General features: G+C 44.1%; 1 protein-coding gene across 7 annotated transcripts in view; it reads left to right on the forward strand.

Moving 5' to 3' along the window:
* Ntrk3 (neurotrophic receptor tyrosine kinase 3) overlaps window positions 1-15851 on the forward strand; it is a 368787-nt gene that overhangs the window by 88094 nt on the left and 264842 nt on the right. For all 7 annotated transcript variants that reach the window (XM_035441374.1, XM_035441375.1, XM_027408171.2 and 4 more), the window contains exon 4: window positions 8643-8711. In XM_035441374.1, coding sequence (XP_035297265.1) covers window positions 8643-8711 — 69 coding nt within the window. The remainder of the gene's footprint in view (window positions 1-8642; window positions 8712-15851) is intronic.

Raw genomic sequence — 15851 nt, forward strand, 5'->3', positions numbered from 1 at the left:
CCAGTCTAGAATTAATGTGTTAGTAGGTCCCTGCTCCTTCTTGGACACCGTGGGAGAGTCTGTTTCTTGATGTTTGCAGTTTCTAAAGCCATATACATTCCTTGACTCACAGTCCATCCTTCATCTTCAAAGCCACCATCTTATCCTCCTGAGCATTGCTTCCTTGGTTACATTTCTGTCTGTTTTCTGCTTCCACTTAAAATGCATATTTTTATTAATACTTTGAAAGTTTCATACATTGAATTTTGATCATGTTCATCACCTCTCCAAACTCCCCCCAGATGCAATCCTTATTCCATACCCACCCAACTTTGTGCTCTCCTTTTCTTTTAAAAACATATCCAGTCCCATAATGCTGGGTATGTATTCTTGGGTGTTTGGCCATCCACTGAATTGTGTTCTACCCTTAAGCAAAACTAATGTCCTTCCCCTAGCAGCTATCATTTACCAATAGTTCCCTAAGGCTGGGACTCAGTGACTGCTTCCCATCTCTGTTGTGTAATCTTGTGTGGCTTGAGCTTGCACAGGCCTTGTGTGTGCTTTTAAAGGCTATTGTGGTTACATCTGGACAACAAAGTAACTTAGGGTAATTTCCTGGTGTTACCTTCACCACCTCCACAAAGTCCCCTTTGTTTGGAAGCGAACAGTGTGTATCACAGATTCTGGATGTGGGTATCTTTGGAAGGCTATTATCCTGCTTAGAATATGGCCATAGGCAACACAAAGACAAGCAGGAATGGCTGCTTTCCAATAAAGCTGCAAAAATAGACTGCCAGCCCGCTGGCTGGGGCTTGCAGAGTCTCAGTCTAGGATGGCCTTCTCTAAGTATGTGAAGGAGGTGTCGGTTTTTGGTGGATGTGCTTTAGAGAAGGGTCTGTGATCTAATAAGTTTGATAGACCCAGTAAGCCAGCTAGATACTTCTCCCGGTTAAGATCCTGAGATTAAGATCTCCCGGTTAAGATTCTGTAGTAAATAAGCCTTTTTGATTTTCTGTAGTAGAATGTTTTGTCAAATATTATGATCCCAATCTCCCATAATACTGGTGAATATACTACGAACTTAGATTCTCAGGGACCCACCCTTGGAAACCCTGACCTAGCCCAGCAGAGGGCAATTTTGCGAAAGCTGCCTCCAGTCTCCTGATGTAAGGTCAAGACTCCAGGCACGTCACTTGAGATTTGATTAGAGAAAGCATTTGGGCTTCATTAAAGTTCATTAAATGAGCCATCCAGTGTAATTTAGCTGAATAAAAATGGCTGGGATGGCTTTAGCCCCCACCCCTTTTACAACAATTTAATTGAGGGAAAAGCAAATATATCAGTGATGTAGAAAATTTCTTGGCCTTAAAGAGAAGGCTTGGACACCAGCACCTGTTTTCTTGTCATGGGCTCTGGATTTTGTGGGGATGGATTGTGGGGTTCCCTCAGTGCTGCCATTAGGTCCTGATGATGACACCCCCCCCCATCACTCTCAACTCATAGATGTCACAGAGTCAAGATCATGGGGTGTGAATTCCTGGTTCTTGAGCAAGTGGTCAGTAGAATCAGCCCCATCTTTCTCCCATGAGTTTTTTTTTCCCCCACAGGAAGCACTATATATGGTTTGGTACTACAGTAGGGGGTTCTCCTTATTTGACATTTCCTCCTATGCTTTCAGTAATTTTAAAGGAATTCCAGTGTGGTGTGTCAGGAGCCGTGTGTGTGTGTGTGTGTGTGTGTGTGTGTGTGTGTGTGTGTGTGTGTGTGTGTATGCTGTAGTCTGAATGTTAGTGCTCCACAGATTCATTTGTTGAACCCCTCATCTCTACCGTGATGGTATTAGAAGGGAAACCTCCAGGAATGGGATGAATGCTCTAATAAAGGAAGCCTGAGTGAGACTCTTCATCCTTTTTGGCACAGGAGGTTAGAAGAGCCTATGATGAAGCAGCCACTACAAGCTGCTACTCATCCGCTTGCCCTTGGATCCTTGATATCCCAAGAACACACAGACTATGACAGATAGATTTGTCTTGTTTGTAAGCTCCCTAGTCTATGGTTTGTCTGTGAGTATTTGCATGCTGTTATATGTTTGGTTCATGCATATATATGTGTATGTGTGTATGCATATATGCATGTAGAGGCTAAAGGACAATCTCATGAGCCATCCACTTTTTTTTTTTGTGACAGGATTTTACATTGGCATTTCTGGCCAGTGAGTTCCAGGGATCCACTTGTCTCTTCTTCCACAGTGCTAGCATTAACGTGTGTCTGGGGTTTGAACTCAGGTCCTCATGCTTGCACAGAAAGCACTTTTTTGACTTAACTATCCTTCTGGTCCCTAGCCCATAATATTTTATTATAGAAGCTTGCATGGATTAAGCCTAAGACCAAGTATCTTGCTGAGAGGAAGAGGGCAGACAGATAGTGGAGAAAGTGATAGATCTTAAGGAGGGGAGAGATGCACCTTTCCAAAAAGGCCTCTGTGCAAGAAATAACTAAGGTTTGCCTTGTGATGTTTCCAACTGGCAAGCTGCAGCTTAGGAGCCATGGAGCCAGGAGGGGGTTTCTGAGTAGCAGTGCTGAGTGCACAGAAAACATGTGATGCATGGAGGAAATGCCCTTCAGTAGCTGCAGAATGAATCCTCCAGGAAAATCCAGCAGTGGTAGAATTTGGAATTCGAGCTGAACATCTTTCCAGTTCTCTGTTTTTCTATCTCACTGATCTTTTTGCAGGGGGAGGCCGGGGTATACCTAGGGGGTTAACAAATGGACCAATAGAAGATTGGATATTAGCAGCTGGAACTTGTCTGGGAGACTGGTTTCTCAGTGTGATCATGCATATAGAGGGTGAGAGATGACAGAAAACCATGGCTTGGAGTCCTTCCCAGACTACAGTGGGGCATGAAAATTCGTTGTCAGGGCCTCAGGTCAAATGAAAGGACTAAACACAGGAGTAGTCATTTTCTAGGCCTAGTATGACACAACATTATAGCTTGAGTGGCTTCCACAATAGACATTTATTTCTTCACAGTTCTGGAGGCCGATGGTCCAAGATTAAGGGCCTTGCCAGCTTTGATTTCTTTTGAGGCCTCTCATCTTAGTTTGTTGGTGGCTATGTTCTCCCTGTGTCTCTACATGGTTTTGTCTCGGAGTGTGTCTATGTTCACTTCACTTCTTCTTATAAAGACATCAGTCAAGTTGGATTGTGACCAAGCCTAATGACCTGTAACCTTAATTACCTCTTTACGGAAGAGCATTAACATCCTTAGAATTCCAACATGGAAATTTGTAGGGAAGGCACCATTTCAGCCCATGACCATGGAAGTCCAAACCTAAGTTAGAGTGGCTGAGGTGATGTAGAGGTGGATGGCTATCTAGGAGTTAGAACAGGAGCCATCAGACAGAGGGGTCTGTGATGTTGAGGTGCGTGTAAGGCTGTGAGTGGTTGGCTTGGTGAGTGGTGCATGGGTGGAACAGAGTGGTTTAATAGCACAAAGAAGAAGACAGGTAGTTTCCACAGCTATCCCCAACACAGTGGAATAGTGAGACATAGCGCCCACTGAGTGTGTCTGCCAGTAGAAGAACTGCTTCTAAAAGTTAGTCCTGTTCTTAGTTCAGGAAATCCACTGGCCTCTGTCTTTAGGATCTCTGTTGATGGTTCTTACTGTTTCCCTCTCAAGTCTCAGTGCCCAAGTATTAAGGGCGGCAGGAGTGCTCCTCTGCTTGGTTTCTTCTAGCAGGGCCCATCATCTTGCTGACCCTTTCATAGGGTAACAGGCTTAGATTAGAGGGAAATAGAGGGCTCCACTCCTGCTAAATAAAGATGGATGCTTCCCTTAGGAAGGCTCACAGGCTGCTTCACTAGGAGACCTGTCTACCAGACAGAGTGGCACATTGCCTCAGAGGATCCTGCATAGTTAATGCAGGGAGGGCCCAGCTCTCCACTGGGCCCAGAGTGTGGCCATATGTGTGTTTATCTCTTTGCTTTCAAAGCTCCCATCATTACTGTTTATTACTTCTGGACCCCAGAGTCTGGCTGGGAGAGAGCCAGTTGTGCAGGACAAAATTAATGGCTTTGTTTGGGAGTCTCAGATATGAGAGGGGGGGAGAGGGAGAGAAGGTGAGAGAGAGAGAGAGAGAGAGAGAGAGAGAGAGAGAGAGAGAGAGAGAGGGGAGAGAGAGATTGATTTGTGAAAGTGATGCCTCGTCTTGTAAAATCTTACTTACCAAACTAATTTGATGGTCAGGTGGCTTGGATACTAGCCATTGACCCAAGCAAATGTCAGAGGCAGGTGACAATAGATCTGCTAGGAGGAGGCACCAGGAGGAGGCTGCCTGGGGCCCTGAGGCAGGGTTACTCTTAATTAAACTCTTGCCTGATGAGCAATATAATCAGATCATCAATAACTGCTGACAGATGGATACAGGTGAGGTGTCAGCAGGAAGGAAAACTGGGTGCTAATGCCCATCAGAACTCCAGACCTCAGTTTTCCCATCTCTCCTGTTTCTTGGGAATATAGAAATGCCCAAGAGGGCAGGATAGCCAGAGGCATACGCTGCTTGTGTTTGTGGAGTATATGTTTGTCTCTGGACCTGGATACTTCTTTTGTGTGTCTAGGGCAGTGCAGTGGGTCCAGCTGCACACGTTGCACACTGCACATTTCCTGGGCCATCTGCAGCGGTGTCCTTGTATCTGGAAATGTATGTGAGGGTATATGTGTGTGTGGACAGAGTGTATGAGTGCTGCAGTGGCCACTGCATAATGTGCTTGAGAAAGCTGAAGAAGCCTTCAGGTGGGGCTTGGTGTGTGGAGGAGGAGTGGGTGGGCTGGAGATGAAGCTGCACTCCTGCAGAAGAACAGAAGCTCACTTGGTGTCCCAGGCCCCCAGCCGTCTTTCCCTTGTAATAAGGAGGGAATAATGCTATTTCTTATTCTTTATTTGCCCAGAGTGCCTATGATTTTCTTTCTTTCAGAATCCAATTTTCTCTTGACATTTCTGCCTGATGTAGCAAAGCATGACCTTTGTAAGAGGACGTGGCTGGCAGCCTGCTTTCTGCCTGGGGCTCCCCAGATCTCCTGGAAGGCTCTCTGCCTGTTCCTTTCTTGGAAAGGAGCCAGGCTGCCCGGTGCACCTGGGCCAGTCCTGCCTTCAGGATGGCTTGTGCCTACCAGTAGCCTCTTTTACCAGAGGTGTGCTTTATCAGGAACGTACTTCTCCAGGCTCTGTGAGCATGAGGTCCCTGCAGGCTGCCAGTGCTCAGCTTTTGAAGCATCGGTTTTGTTCAATGGAGCACTGAAGAATGCTAGGAACTAAAGGTGCAGCCTGGGAATCTTTCCAAATTTTTGGCAGGATTCCCTCATGAATTTGGATGTGTGTGTGTGTGTGTGTGTGTGTGTGTGTGTACACATATGTACCCGAATAGGTGAATGCAAGAGGTCTCATTTCTTAGGAGCCATATGTACTGTTTTTTTTTTTTTTTTTTTTTTTTTTTTTTTTTGTGTGTGTGTGTGTGTGTGTGTGTGTGTATACAATCTCTTATTGGAATCTGGAGTTCTATGATTAGGAGAGGTTAGTTGGCTGGCAGGCCCCAGGGATCCACCTGTTTCTATCCCCCAGTGCTTGGGTTACATGTTGTTCCTGCATACCTGGCTTTTGATGTCCATTCTGGGACTCTATCTCAGGTTCTTATGCTTGTATAGCAAACATTTTACTGACAGAACTATCTCCTCAGCACCCATTGTTCAAGTTTCACTCCCAAGGATGCTATTGTGTAGAGAGAAAAAACAGATAGTAAAAAGGCTTCTACCTGGGTGGTCCGGGCACTCAGATTTGTTACAACATCACACAGGCTAATGACAATCAAGTTCCAGAGACTACTGGCACTGAAACCCATGGTTTTTGATCCCAACCTCTGAGCTTCAAGGCTTTTGGTTATGCTGGGTCAGTGACTCTGTAAGGGTTTGCTGAACTCGTATTCTGCTGAGCAGGAGTGTTTGCTTTGGGGAACTCACCCTGAGGGTTACCTTGAATCATCTTGGTACAGTTCTTGTGTAACCCCAGTTCTTCTCATAGGTGGGTAATAGTAGAAGTTAGTAGGAATAAGTCACAGGGGTTTTGTGACGCAGAACATGAATAATGAATGGCTCAAGATGGCTCTTAATGAACATGTAATATCACACCAGAACTCTCAGATCTGCAGAGAGGTGTGGGACTGCATGGGCCCATTCGGTTATCCTGGAGAGCTCTTTGTGGGTTCAAGGTCTTTGGACAGAGACAGCAATAAACACAGGGAAGAGAACAGAGCAGCAGACATTGGAGATACCTACGTGTAGTCTCTTTCCTTTTTATAGTTGCTCCCTGTACCCTTAGAGTTGGGTTGCTTTACCAACACCATCACAAACTATCTTAGAAAGTTAGCTGGTTTAGGACAGTGTAGGATCCAGCCGTCTTATCACAAATAGGCTGCATCTAATGAAAAGTGGGATGCCCTATTTCTTAACTGTTCTTAGGTTTGAGTATCTATTCCTGTTTTATACTGAGCACATTTTCAATTCTGCAGGTCTCAGTACAAACACATCTCTCCAGCAAGCTATTTGGGTTCACTCTCTAGGTATCTAACAGGCACCTCAAGGCTTCATGTTCACCAGAAGTGGGGAGCTCTTCTTCTAACACACTAGCTTTTATTCATAGGTTATTACTTGTACAAATGATGGGTTTATGGTGACATTTTCATGCATGCATACAACACATGAATTGATTATATCCATCTGCCATTACCTTCTCTTGCCTTTCTATTCTCAGCTACCTGATCCAAGAGGACCATTTTGTTCCCACTGCCCAAATGTGATCTCTTAGTAAGCTTCTTATCTTACTAAATGCCTTACTGGTCACCAGTATATTAATGACTATCTTTGTTGCATGACATAAGACTTGACATAAAAATTATTTTGGCTGATGGTTTCAGAGAGTTCATGGTCTCTTGGTCTCACGTCCTTAAGCATCACATCATGGTGGTGTGTAGAAGGCTGTTCACTTCTTGATAGACAGAAGGCAGACAGTATTACAAGAAGGGGCCAAAGGTAATATATTTCCCAGGACTCATCCCTAGTGATCTACCTCTAGGTAGGTCCCGCCTCCTAACATTTTTTATGACTTCTCAAAATAGTGCCACCAGCTAGAGAAAAAACATTCAAAATACATATCTTTTGGAGGCCATTTCATATTCCAACCATAACCACCACCACTCAATTCACTCTCCTCCTTCTCCAGAGCTAGCTGCAGGTTCTGATAGTGTTTCTCCCAGCACTTATCTTGAACCCATCTCTCCTCTTTTTGTTTTTCATTTTCTTGATTGGAAGCTAGGTAAGGTCCCCTAACTAGCCTGTCAACTTCCAGTCTTGGTCTTCAATTTAAAAAAGGTGGTATTTAGTTTATGATACATCACCACTAAGAACCACCCAATGTTTCCTGTTGTTCTTTGGAGTAACGCCAGTCTCTTCCCAAGGTCTACAAATGTGGCATGAATCCCTCTCCTGCTTATTCCCTGTCAGTCTCTGTAACTGCTTTCTGGTTGAGCTTCTTGGTTCGCATCTCATTAGTGTTCTTTCTTTTCCTAGGTCCCATGTTAACTATTCAGAAGGCTTTTCTCCAAGCACCCAAGTGAAGTAGCCCCACTCCCAATTACTCTTGTTATTTTGTTTATACTATTCTTTCTGCTTATTCTTTGTAATTTGAAGATAAGGTTCCATCTTTCTTGTCAATGGTCTACCCCCTCAGACCTCAGCACAGCCTATATTTGACTCTTCTACTTGCTGCAGAAGTCACCTAAATGTAAGTGCACATGGAAGCATGTGTGTGTGTGTATGTGCACACATGTGTGTATGTAAACAAGAGTCTGTGTTTGCATAGTTACCCATGTGTTTAATAGATACAAATATATACATGTTTGTGTGTGTATGGATATTTATCTAAATGGAACCAGCACTGCCATCCATTCCCATCAGCAAATGAGTACATTGTTCCTGGGTTGCCACTTCATTTCTAGCAGTGCTGAACTACTGCCTTTAAGGGCTGTTATCACACCAAAAGTTGTTTGTTGAGCCTGGCAAAGTAATAACCGTGGGCGTGTTTCTTCTTTTATTCAGAAGACTAATGGCTGCTCCTTTCCCCTGTACATCCTAATGAGAACAATTAAATAGCCATTAGGAGAAGAGATGTGTGAACAAAAGGCTGATGTCTTGATCTCTGGAATGGGCATGTGTTCTCGGGGAGGGGTGGGTGAGAAGAATTTATAAGGAACCTGAGGATTTCCTGCCTGTGTTGATGTGAAGGATGCGTGGGCTTGGTTATCCCCCAAAATATTGTCTAGAGAAGGTTGCCTCAAACAGGCTGCCAGAGCTTTTGTTAAAGGGCAGCATGAGGAGTAGCCAAGAGAATCATACTGTTTCTTGGATGTGTAAAGCCTTGCCCTAGAAAAAGGCTTCAGCATCTCCCTCACACCTGTCCCACGGTCTCAACTATTAGAGACATACCATTAGCAAAATAGGATGAAGAAAAAGAAACACTCCAAAGCCTGCCTCCAGATGAACAAATCCTCCATTGAGGGTTTTGCTGATGCTGGATCTGTCCTTTAACTACCCCTTTATTTGTCAATTCTTGCAGAAACTTGTCAAGTAACCGGCTCACCACACTTTCCTGGCAGCTCTTCCAGACGCTGAGTCTTCGGGAATTGTAAGTTCGGAATTGAAGACTTTGTCCAGGTGGCGAAGTACTGGTAATGGTCGGGTGGGGAAGAGTGTCAAGCATTGGAGGCCGGGCTGGTGGCTGGGCTGTTGGGGTTTTGTGGCATTGAGCATACCATGTTCAGTGATGGTGATCCACCTCCATCCATGGACTTGACTTTCAGTGCTTTATCTAAGAAGACTCTGTTTCAAAAGACAGAATCTCCTTTTTTAAATTAGCCTTTAGTTTTGTCATCTGCAGGTAATTAATAGTAACAGTTTTAATATCCATAATAATAAAGATACCAAGCAATTTCTAATCAATGATATTTGCTATACATCCCTTTGTTGCTTTATCACATGTGCTTTTGCTTACATGATCTTAGGTTTACGGTAATAAGAGTCATGGTATTTACTGCCTTTTTTTAAGCCCTAGAAAACCACTCAAGAATCAGCTACAGTTGCATTGCTAAGGACTTGCGTAATGGATACTTGAGCATGGCTTTCCAGCTTCAGATTGTAAGGCCATTACCGTGCTCACGATCTCCTATCAACTTATTTGGCTTGAAGTCTAGGCATTCTGAGCATGGGAGAGGGCTTGTATTTATTTTATCTGTGTGTGGACTTCTTAGCTTCATTACATTCCAAGGTTGATCAGTGCACTCCTACCCCAGCCAGCCATTTTGTGCAAACAGATGTTGGCTGGATGAGTGAAAATTCATGACCACTGCTAGAGACTGGAGAAAATAACTCATGTTGCTGTGTGAGTCATCAGGGTCATCCCTGTGCATGAAGGACAGTGTATTATGTTGAGGGAATAAATCAAGGAATACATTGAAAAGCAATTGAGGCATGGATGGAGTTAGGGAATCTGAATTCTGGAGAGACTGCTCATGTGTTCCTGTTTACTTGGTGACTCAGATCCAAATTCCTTGTCTGTGATCATAGTGTTTATCAGGAAGCAATGACCCTGGACCTCTGCCTTGGCTATGGGCCTTTCACCTCCTCTTTTCACCTGCCCAGACCCATGTTCATGGATACATTATAACCTTGGTTTTTCAGATCAGCTGATAGAAATGAGACTATTTACATCTCAGTAACTTATCACCCTTGACAACTTTGCGTATTATCCTTGTGGCCAGACTGTTCACATAATCCTTTCCAAAGCCATCCCAGGGATGGATAGAGAGGGATTGTCTCTTTGAAGGTGTTGCTAACTGGGATTCGTGGTTGTCTCAGTACCTGGAAGGTAAAAACAGAAGGATCAATAGTTTTAGTTTGGCCTCAGACACATGAGTTACAGGCTAGTCGGTCTGGGCTGCACAGTGAGACCTAGTCTAAAAAAAATGAACAATATTATTGTATATTCCTTTCCCTTCTTAGAATTGTGCACCTCCCTGCCAGGCTCCTACTCTGATATTCCGGTATGGACATTAGTAGGCCTAGTGATTGGAGTTCTTAGTCCCATTTGGTTGAGATAGAGATGGGCACCAATAACCTCTTAAAATAGCAAAGGAAGGTAAACAAATTTGTGTTTATAAAACATTCTCCCAAGCAGACTATATCACAGATCTCTAATATCAGGGCTGTTGTGCTTGCTGTATTCTATTCATTCCCACCTTGAACTTGATATAACTCAATGGAGGAACTTAGGGGTAAGTTGGCATGGCCACTACAATTATTACTATCACCGATTTTTAAACAATTCCTTTATGCCAGGCACTGTGACAGTAATCTATTAAATTATGTATGATATTTAACATAATCCTTAAGAAAACTTTGTAAGGTAGGAATTCTCACTAGCATGCCACTTTGGAGGACACTGAGTTGTTTAGCAATGGAAGAGTCTTGTTTCAGGTCACCCATTAGATAAGCAGTAGGGTGCAGACTCAAAGCCTGGATCACCGTGCTTAACTGTCCTCCACTGTCTTTCAGCCTATTTAATATATTCTGCAAAAAGTGTGTGGCTATGAGTCTTTGCTAGGTGTCTCTCTATATCAGTTGCATTTTTCATTGCTGTTGCATGGGTAAGTTACAACCTTGCCTTTTCAAAACAGTGGGTAGAAGTGAGACTGACAATACACACTTAAGAGAGGAAGGCTCTGTGTTAGCTTACAGCTTGAGAATATATTATCCATCATGGTGAGGAAGTCATGCAGCAAGAGTGTGAGAAAGTTTCTATAGTGAGGAAGCAGAGAGAGATGAATGGTGATGTCCCCCCACCCCATACTGTTTCCCTTTTACTCAGCCCAGAACCCTAACCCATGTAATGGTGCCATACACATATAGGGCATGTCTTATCTCCTCAACTAACCCAAACTCCTCACTGATATACTCTGAGGTAGGTCTCCTAGGTGATTCTGAATACAGCCAAATTAAAATGAAGATGAAGCAGGTACTAACTAGTTTTCTGTTTCTGAGAAAAACACCATGAACAATGTGACTTATAAAAAGAAGGGTTTATTTGGGGCTTATAGCCCCGGAGGGATAGGACTCCATCACCAACATGGCTCAGAGTATGACAGCAGGCAGGCAGCCATGACATTAGAGTAACAGCAGGAAGCCAAGAGAACATACTGGGGATGATAGTGGCTCTTTGAAACCTAACCCTACCCTAGTGACACACCTATTCATACAAGGCCATACCTTCTAATTCTCCAAAACAGCCACCAATTGGGGACCAAGTTTTTAAATGCCTGAGGCTTTCCCAAAGCCTCATTAAAACCACCACAAAGCATAATGACCTCAAACTGATTGGGGACACAAGGTTTGTCTTTTTGAATCTAGTTCTTCACAATTCTAGCCCCTTAAAATAGGGGAGGCCAGAAACAGTGTCCCCCAAGAAGATGTCAGGGTCTGTTAGAGGCTGAATTATTGAGAAAATGTTCAGTGTTTTTTTCTAAGAAATTGTTGTATGTGAAATCAATGGTGTGCTGCCCCGGTGACCTGCTTCATGGAGATTTAGAAACAGTTGTTCTGTGGATATATATTTAAAGAAAATGTCACATTTCTCCCAGAGGATCTTGGGATTCTGCATTCATCTTTGCCTGGGATCAATATACCGGTGAGCTAGATGTAACTTATGGAGGAATGAAGACATGCCTTGCAGAGTGAGTCAGTATGTGAGTGCCACCATATCCAAACAGTATTTCATTTCTGTCATAGTGTTAAATCAGAAAAAAATTATATTGGTGGGTGAAGAAGCCCCTCCCTAAGGAGCAATCACCTTGGTGGGGGTCTATTTTTTCAGGAAGAATTGAATGTTGAGAGTGGAAAATTTATCTTTGGGCTGGAGGGGGCTGTGCATTGGCTCTTAGCTGTGGCTATGATTAAAATCCAAACAATCGCTTTTCCTGGCAAATGGAAGAGGGGGTAGGATTCTCTTGTCTGACTTCTTGATTAGTCCACATGGCACCATCTGCCATGAGCCATCTAGACTGCCAGGGTCTACTTAACGGGGCCTGTGGGATGGGGTTTCCGGATGTGTCCAGTGTTGTCAGGAAGAATTTTGGCCTTGTAGGAGAGGGACTCAATGTGCTGTGGTAGCCAGGAGAGTCACGAGCCAGACAGGCGAGGCTTCCAGTGAATGTCTGCAGAAACAGACAGGGTAAATGGGGTAGTTAGCCATATCTTGGCACATTTCCTTCTTCCATGAAGGCTCTTTTGAGGGTCTTTGCCATGCCCCAACCAACCTCCCTCCCAAAGCACAATCTTTGATGTAACAGTTGATGTTGTAGTTGACATAGTTGAGGCTCCTTATTTTCTAATAGGGTTGAATATGTACTGCATCCCATCAGCAAAGGAGAAGGAAGACACTCATTGAGTAATGAATACATACAGGGTTCTGGCTCATCCTTGAAGTTACCCTACAAGGCAGTTGCTATTATAACCCGTTTTGCAAATGAGGGATTCAAGTCTGAGCCAAGTCATATAAACAGACCAGGATCACATAGCTGGCAAACTGGTCATCTGGAGGCTAATATTATCATCTTTAGGATGACCACCACCTGAAGGCACTGTTTGCAAAATCCATTCTCTTCCAGCCCCTAACTTAGTGCCATAACCTGAATGTCCTTTCAAGAGCCAAGATAGCTGGCTCCCCTTATTGGAGCCATAGAAAACCCAAATCATCTCATCTCTTTCTGGGTGCCAAGACTCTTCTTGTACTTTGATTTTTGTGAGATTGGAGGGAGGGCTTTTGGCAATCACCTGACTCAGTCTCTCCCCAGCTCAGGAAGGGCCCTTCTTACTGAGCGAGCCAAAAGTATCTTCTGAGCTTTGCTATGGAGTAGCCAGAAGAAATTCACTGGTAGATTTGATAGAGTCTGGCTTGGCATTGTACTGTAACCAGGAGTTTCTGGTTAAGGCAAGATGCTACTATTTTTTCCCTCTGAAACTGGAACTGTCTGTCTTAAACTCAGCAAGATTCTGAGAGATTATCTTTGAGATAAAGGATGAATTAGGAAGAAAAGATGCTTGGGTTCTGAATCCCATGGTGCACCTTAGGCAATAGCAAGGGTCACCAGAGGTCTATCATCCCACAACACAGAAACCTTCCAGAAATATTCTGAGGATCATGAATGTATCTTGAGCAGACTTCTCTTCATACTCCATAGGCATGGAACAGACATGATTGAAATAGATTGGAATATTTCATTTTCTTAAAGCAAAGTGGTAATTACCTCTGTTATAATTTGCAGATTTAATCGACTTGGTAAATATGAACTCAGGGTCATAGAAGGCTGAGCTGATCCTGTGCCTGTCCTTCCTCCTAGTCTTGGCTGTGATCACTTTGAAAGTTCTCAGGCAAGACACCAAGTAGTTGCATTAGCAATGCTATTGCTGCTGTCGTAATTTCTGGCTTCTTTATGACTCCCTTTTAATCCACAAAGCATGGAGACACGTATTAGCATTAATGTAGAGAAATGATGTGGAACACACTCATTCCCATCTTATAGATTTTAAAGTTGAGTCTTGGGAGGTTTTGCTGGCAGTCCCATTTCTGATAGTTGCCTTCTCAAGTCACTGCAAAACTGGCGACTTCAAAACAACAGAAATGTTTTTGTTCACCATTCTGAGGCCAGCAGTCTGAGTCAGGGTATCATCAGAGCTCCTCTACTTTCAGAGGCTCTGGGAATGAAGCCTTCTTGACATTGCCAGATTCTGGCTTCTCCTGGTGCTTTAGGGCTTGTGGCAGCATTCCTTATAGCCTCTACCACCTTCTCCATGGCCGACTTCCTTGTCTCCTTGTTCTTTAACCTCCTTCACATCCTCTCTAAAGATCCTAGTCCTTTATGAGTGAGTTCAGGATGATAACCCACATCAGAATGATAACAACCCTTTTTCTTACCTTGACCCTGTCAACAAAGAAGGTCATATTCATAAGTCCTGGGGTTGGGACTTGGACATAGCTTTTTGGAAAGCACTGTTCAACCCATTGCTCTGCATAACTGAGTTAGCTCACCTTGCATACATATTTATGCACTTTTAGCACAGTCTATTATCTTGAGGAGGCCTAGGCTGTGCCCTTTGTCTGGTGGCAGTGGCCTTGCCCTTGCTCACATGAGTCTCCTCCCTTTTTTGCCCAGCCTGGACTCAGGATTATACCTGGCACTGCTGATGGTACAGAGAGGAGAAGGAGACCTCCCTAATGATGACTGGAGGGCAATCAATGTTTTCTGAACACAGAGTCATGACTTTGGCTGATCCTGCAAAGTGATATATATATATATATATATATATATATATATATATATATATATATATATTTTCCGTCTGTGCCTGAATGGGCTGAGTTAATCTGTGGGAACTCCCCAGGGCCCTGCGATTAGGCCTTGGGCCATCTTGAGGCCAGGGTTGGGCACCAGTAAACTGTGTCCTGAAGCAGTTGCTGCTGTATTATTCATGGGGCCTCTTGCATTATTGATGGAACACAGAGCAGGACTCTAAGCTTGGCAAGTCTGCCCCTGCAGCTATGGCTGAGACTCTTTTGCTGAGCCCTGATTGCTTGGGAGAGTTGCAGTGTCCAGCTAAGAACTAGGACTCTTGTGTCTGTGTTTTGACAGCATTTTTATTTTTTGGTCTGGACATAAAGGTGATTGTGGGTTGGATTCATGGGGCATGCAGGATACTTCTGTTTGGAACTTTAGGATTTAAAATGTCTTTTGCTAGGTTTGTCTTCCTAAGAGGAGGAGCCCACAGGGTTCCTGTGTAGTTCCTAACATACTCTGGTTAACAGCAAGGCACCATATCTTCAAGTGCATCCCTTCTGCTGGACCAGGCTGTATAAGCAAAGCCTGGGACAGAAAGGATGAAAGGATATGAACTGTTACTGAGCCAGTGCCTGGCAGCATCTGTGGCACATCCAAGGCAGCTCAGCTGACTTTCCTGCCAGCCTCAGGGCACTTTGGCATGGTTTGCCTTTTGGGCCACTGGGATGCTGGTTTGTGCCCACACATAGAATTCAACAAGAGGATGGACTGTATTATGCACTATGTGGCTTGAGGCAACACTGGTAACACTCCCCACTTGTCTAGCTTTCCCAACACAGGTAAATAATTTGTAGTTTTACATCTATTTAATAATGAATGGCTGCATCTTGATGTGCGAGCAGCTGGGGAAATCCGGGCTGACCTGGTTCAGTTTGCACTTCTTGAAACATTTGGACTCTCAATGCCATTCAACAGAGTTGCCTGGTTCTACGAGAAGAGGCCAAACCATTCCATTCCAATGCTAAACCTCTTTTTACCTTGAATCAACACTGATCTTGATTTTCTGCTTTCCTGAGGATGTCATCTGATGTCCCTGCCTTCCCTACACTGCTCCCTTGTGAAGGGTAAACAAAGTCCTATGTGGAGGGCAGTACCACAACAGAATGATACAAATGCTATTGTAGTGACTCTCTCCATGTACGCATATGTGAGGCTGCAAGTGCACATGTATTGAACGTGCACATGGAGGCCAGAGGTCAGCCTGTCATTTCCCAGGTGCCACTCACCTTGTTTTATGGACCAGGGTCTCTCAGTTGTCTGGGGCTCACCAATCACTAATCAGGCTCCAGAGATTCTGATTCAGCCACCTCAGTGCTAGGATTCCAAGTGCTCACCGCTCACTGCACCTGACCTTTTCTCATGGACCTGGGGCCCGCCAT

This window comes from Cricetulus griseus, chromosome 3, assembly GCF_003668045.3.
Source record: "Cricetulus griseus strain 17A/GY chromosome 3, alternate assembly CriGri-PICRH-1.0, whole genome shotgun sequence".
Taxonomy (NCBI): Eukaryota; Metazoa; Chordata; class Mammalia; order Rodentia; family Cricetidae; genus Cricetulus; species Cricetulus griseus.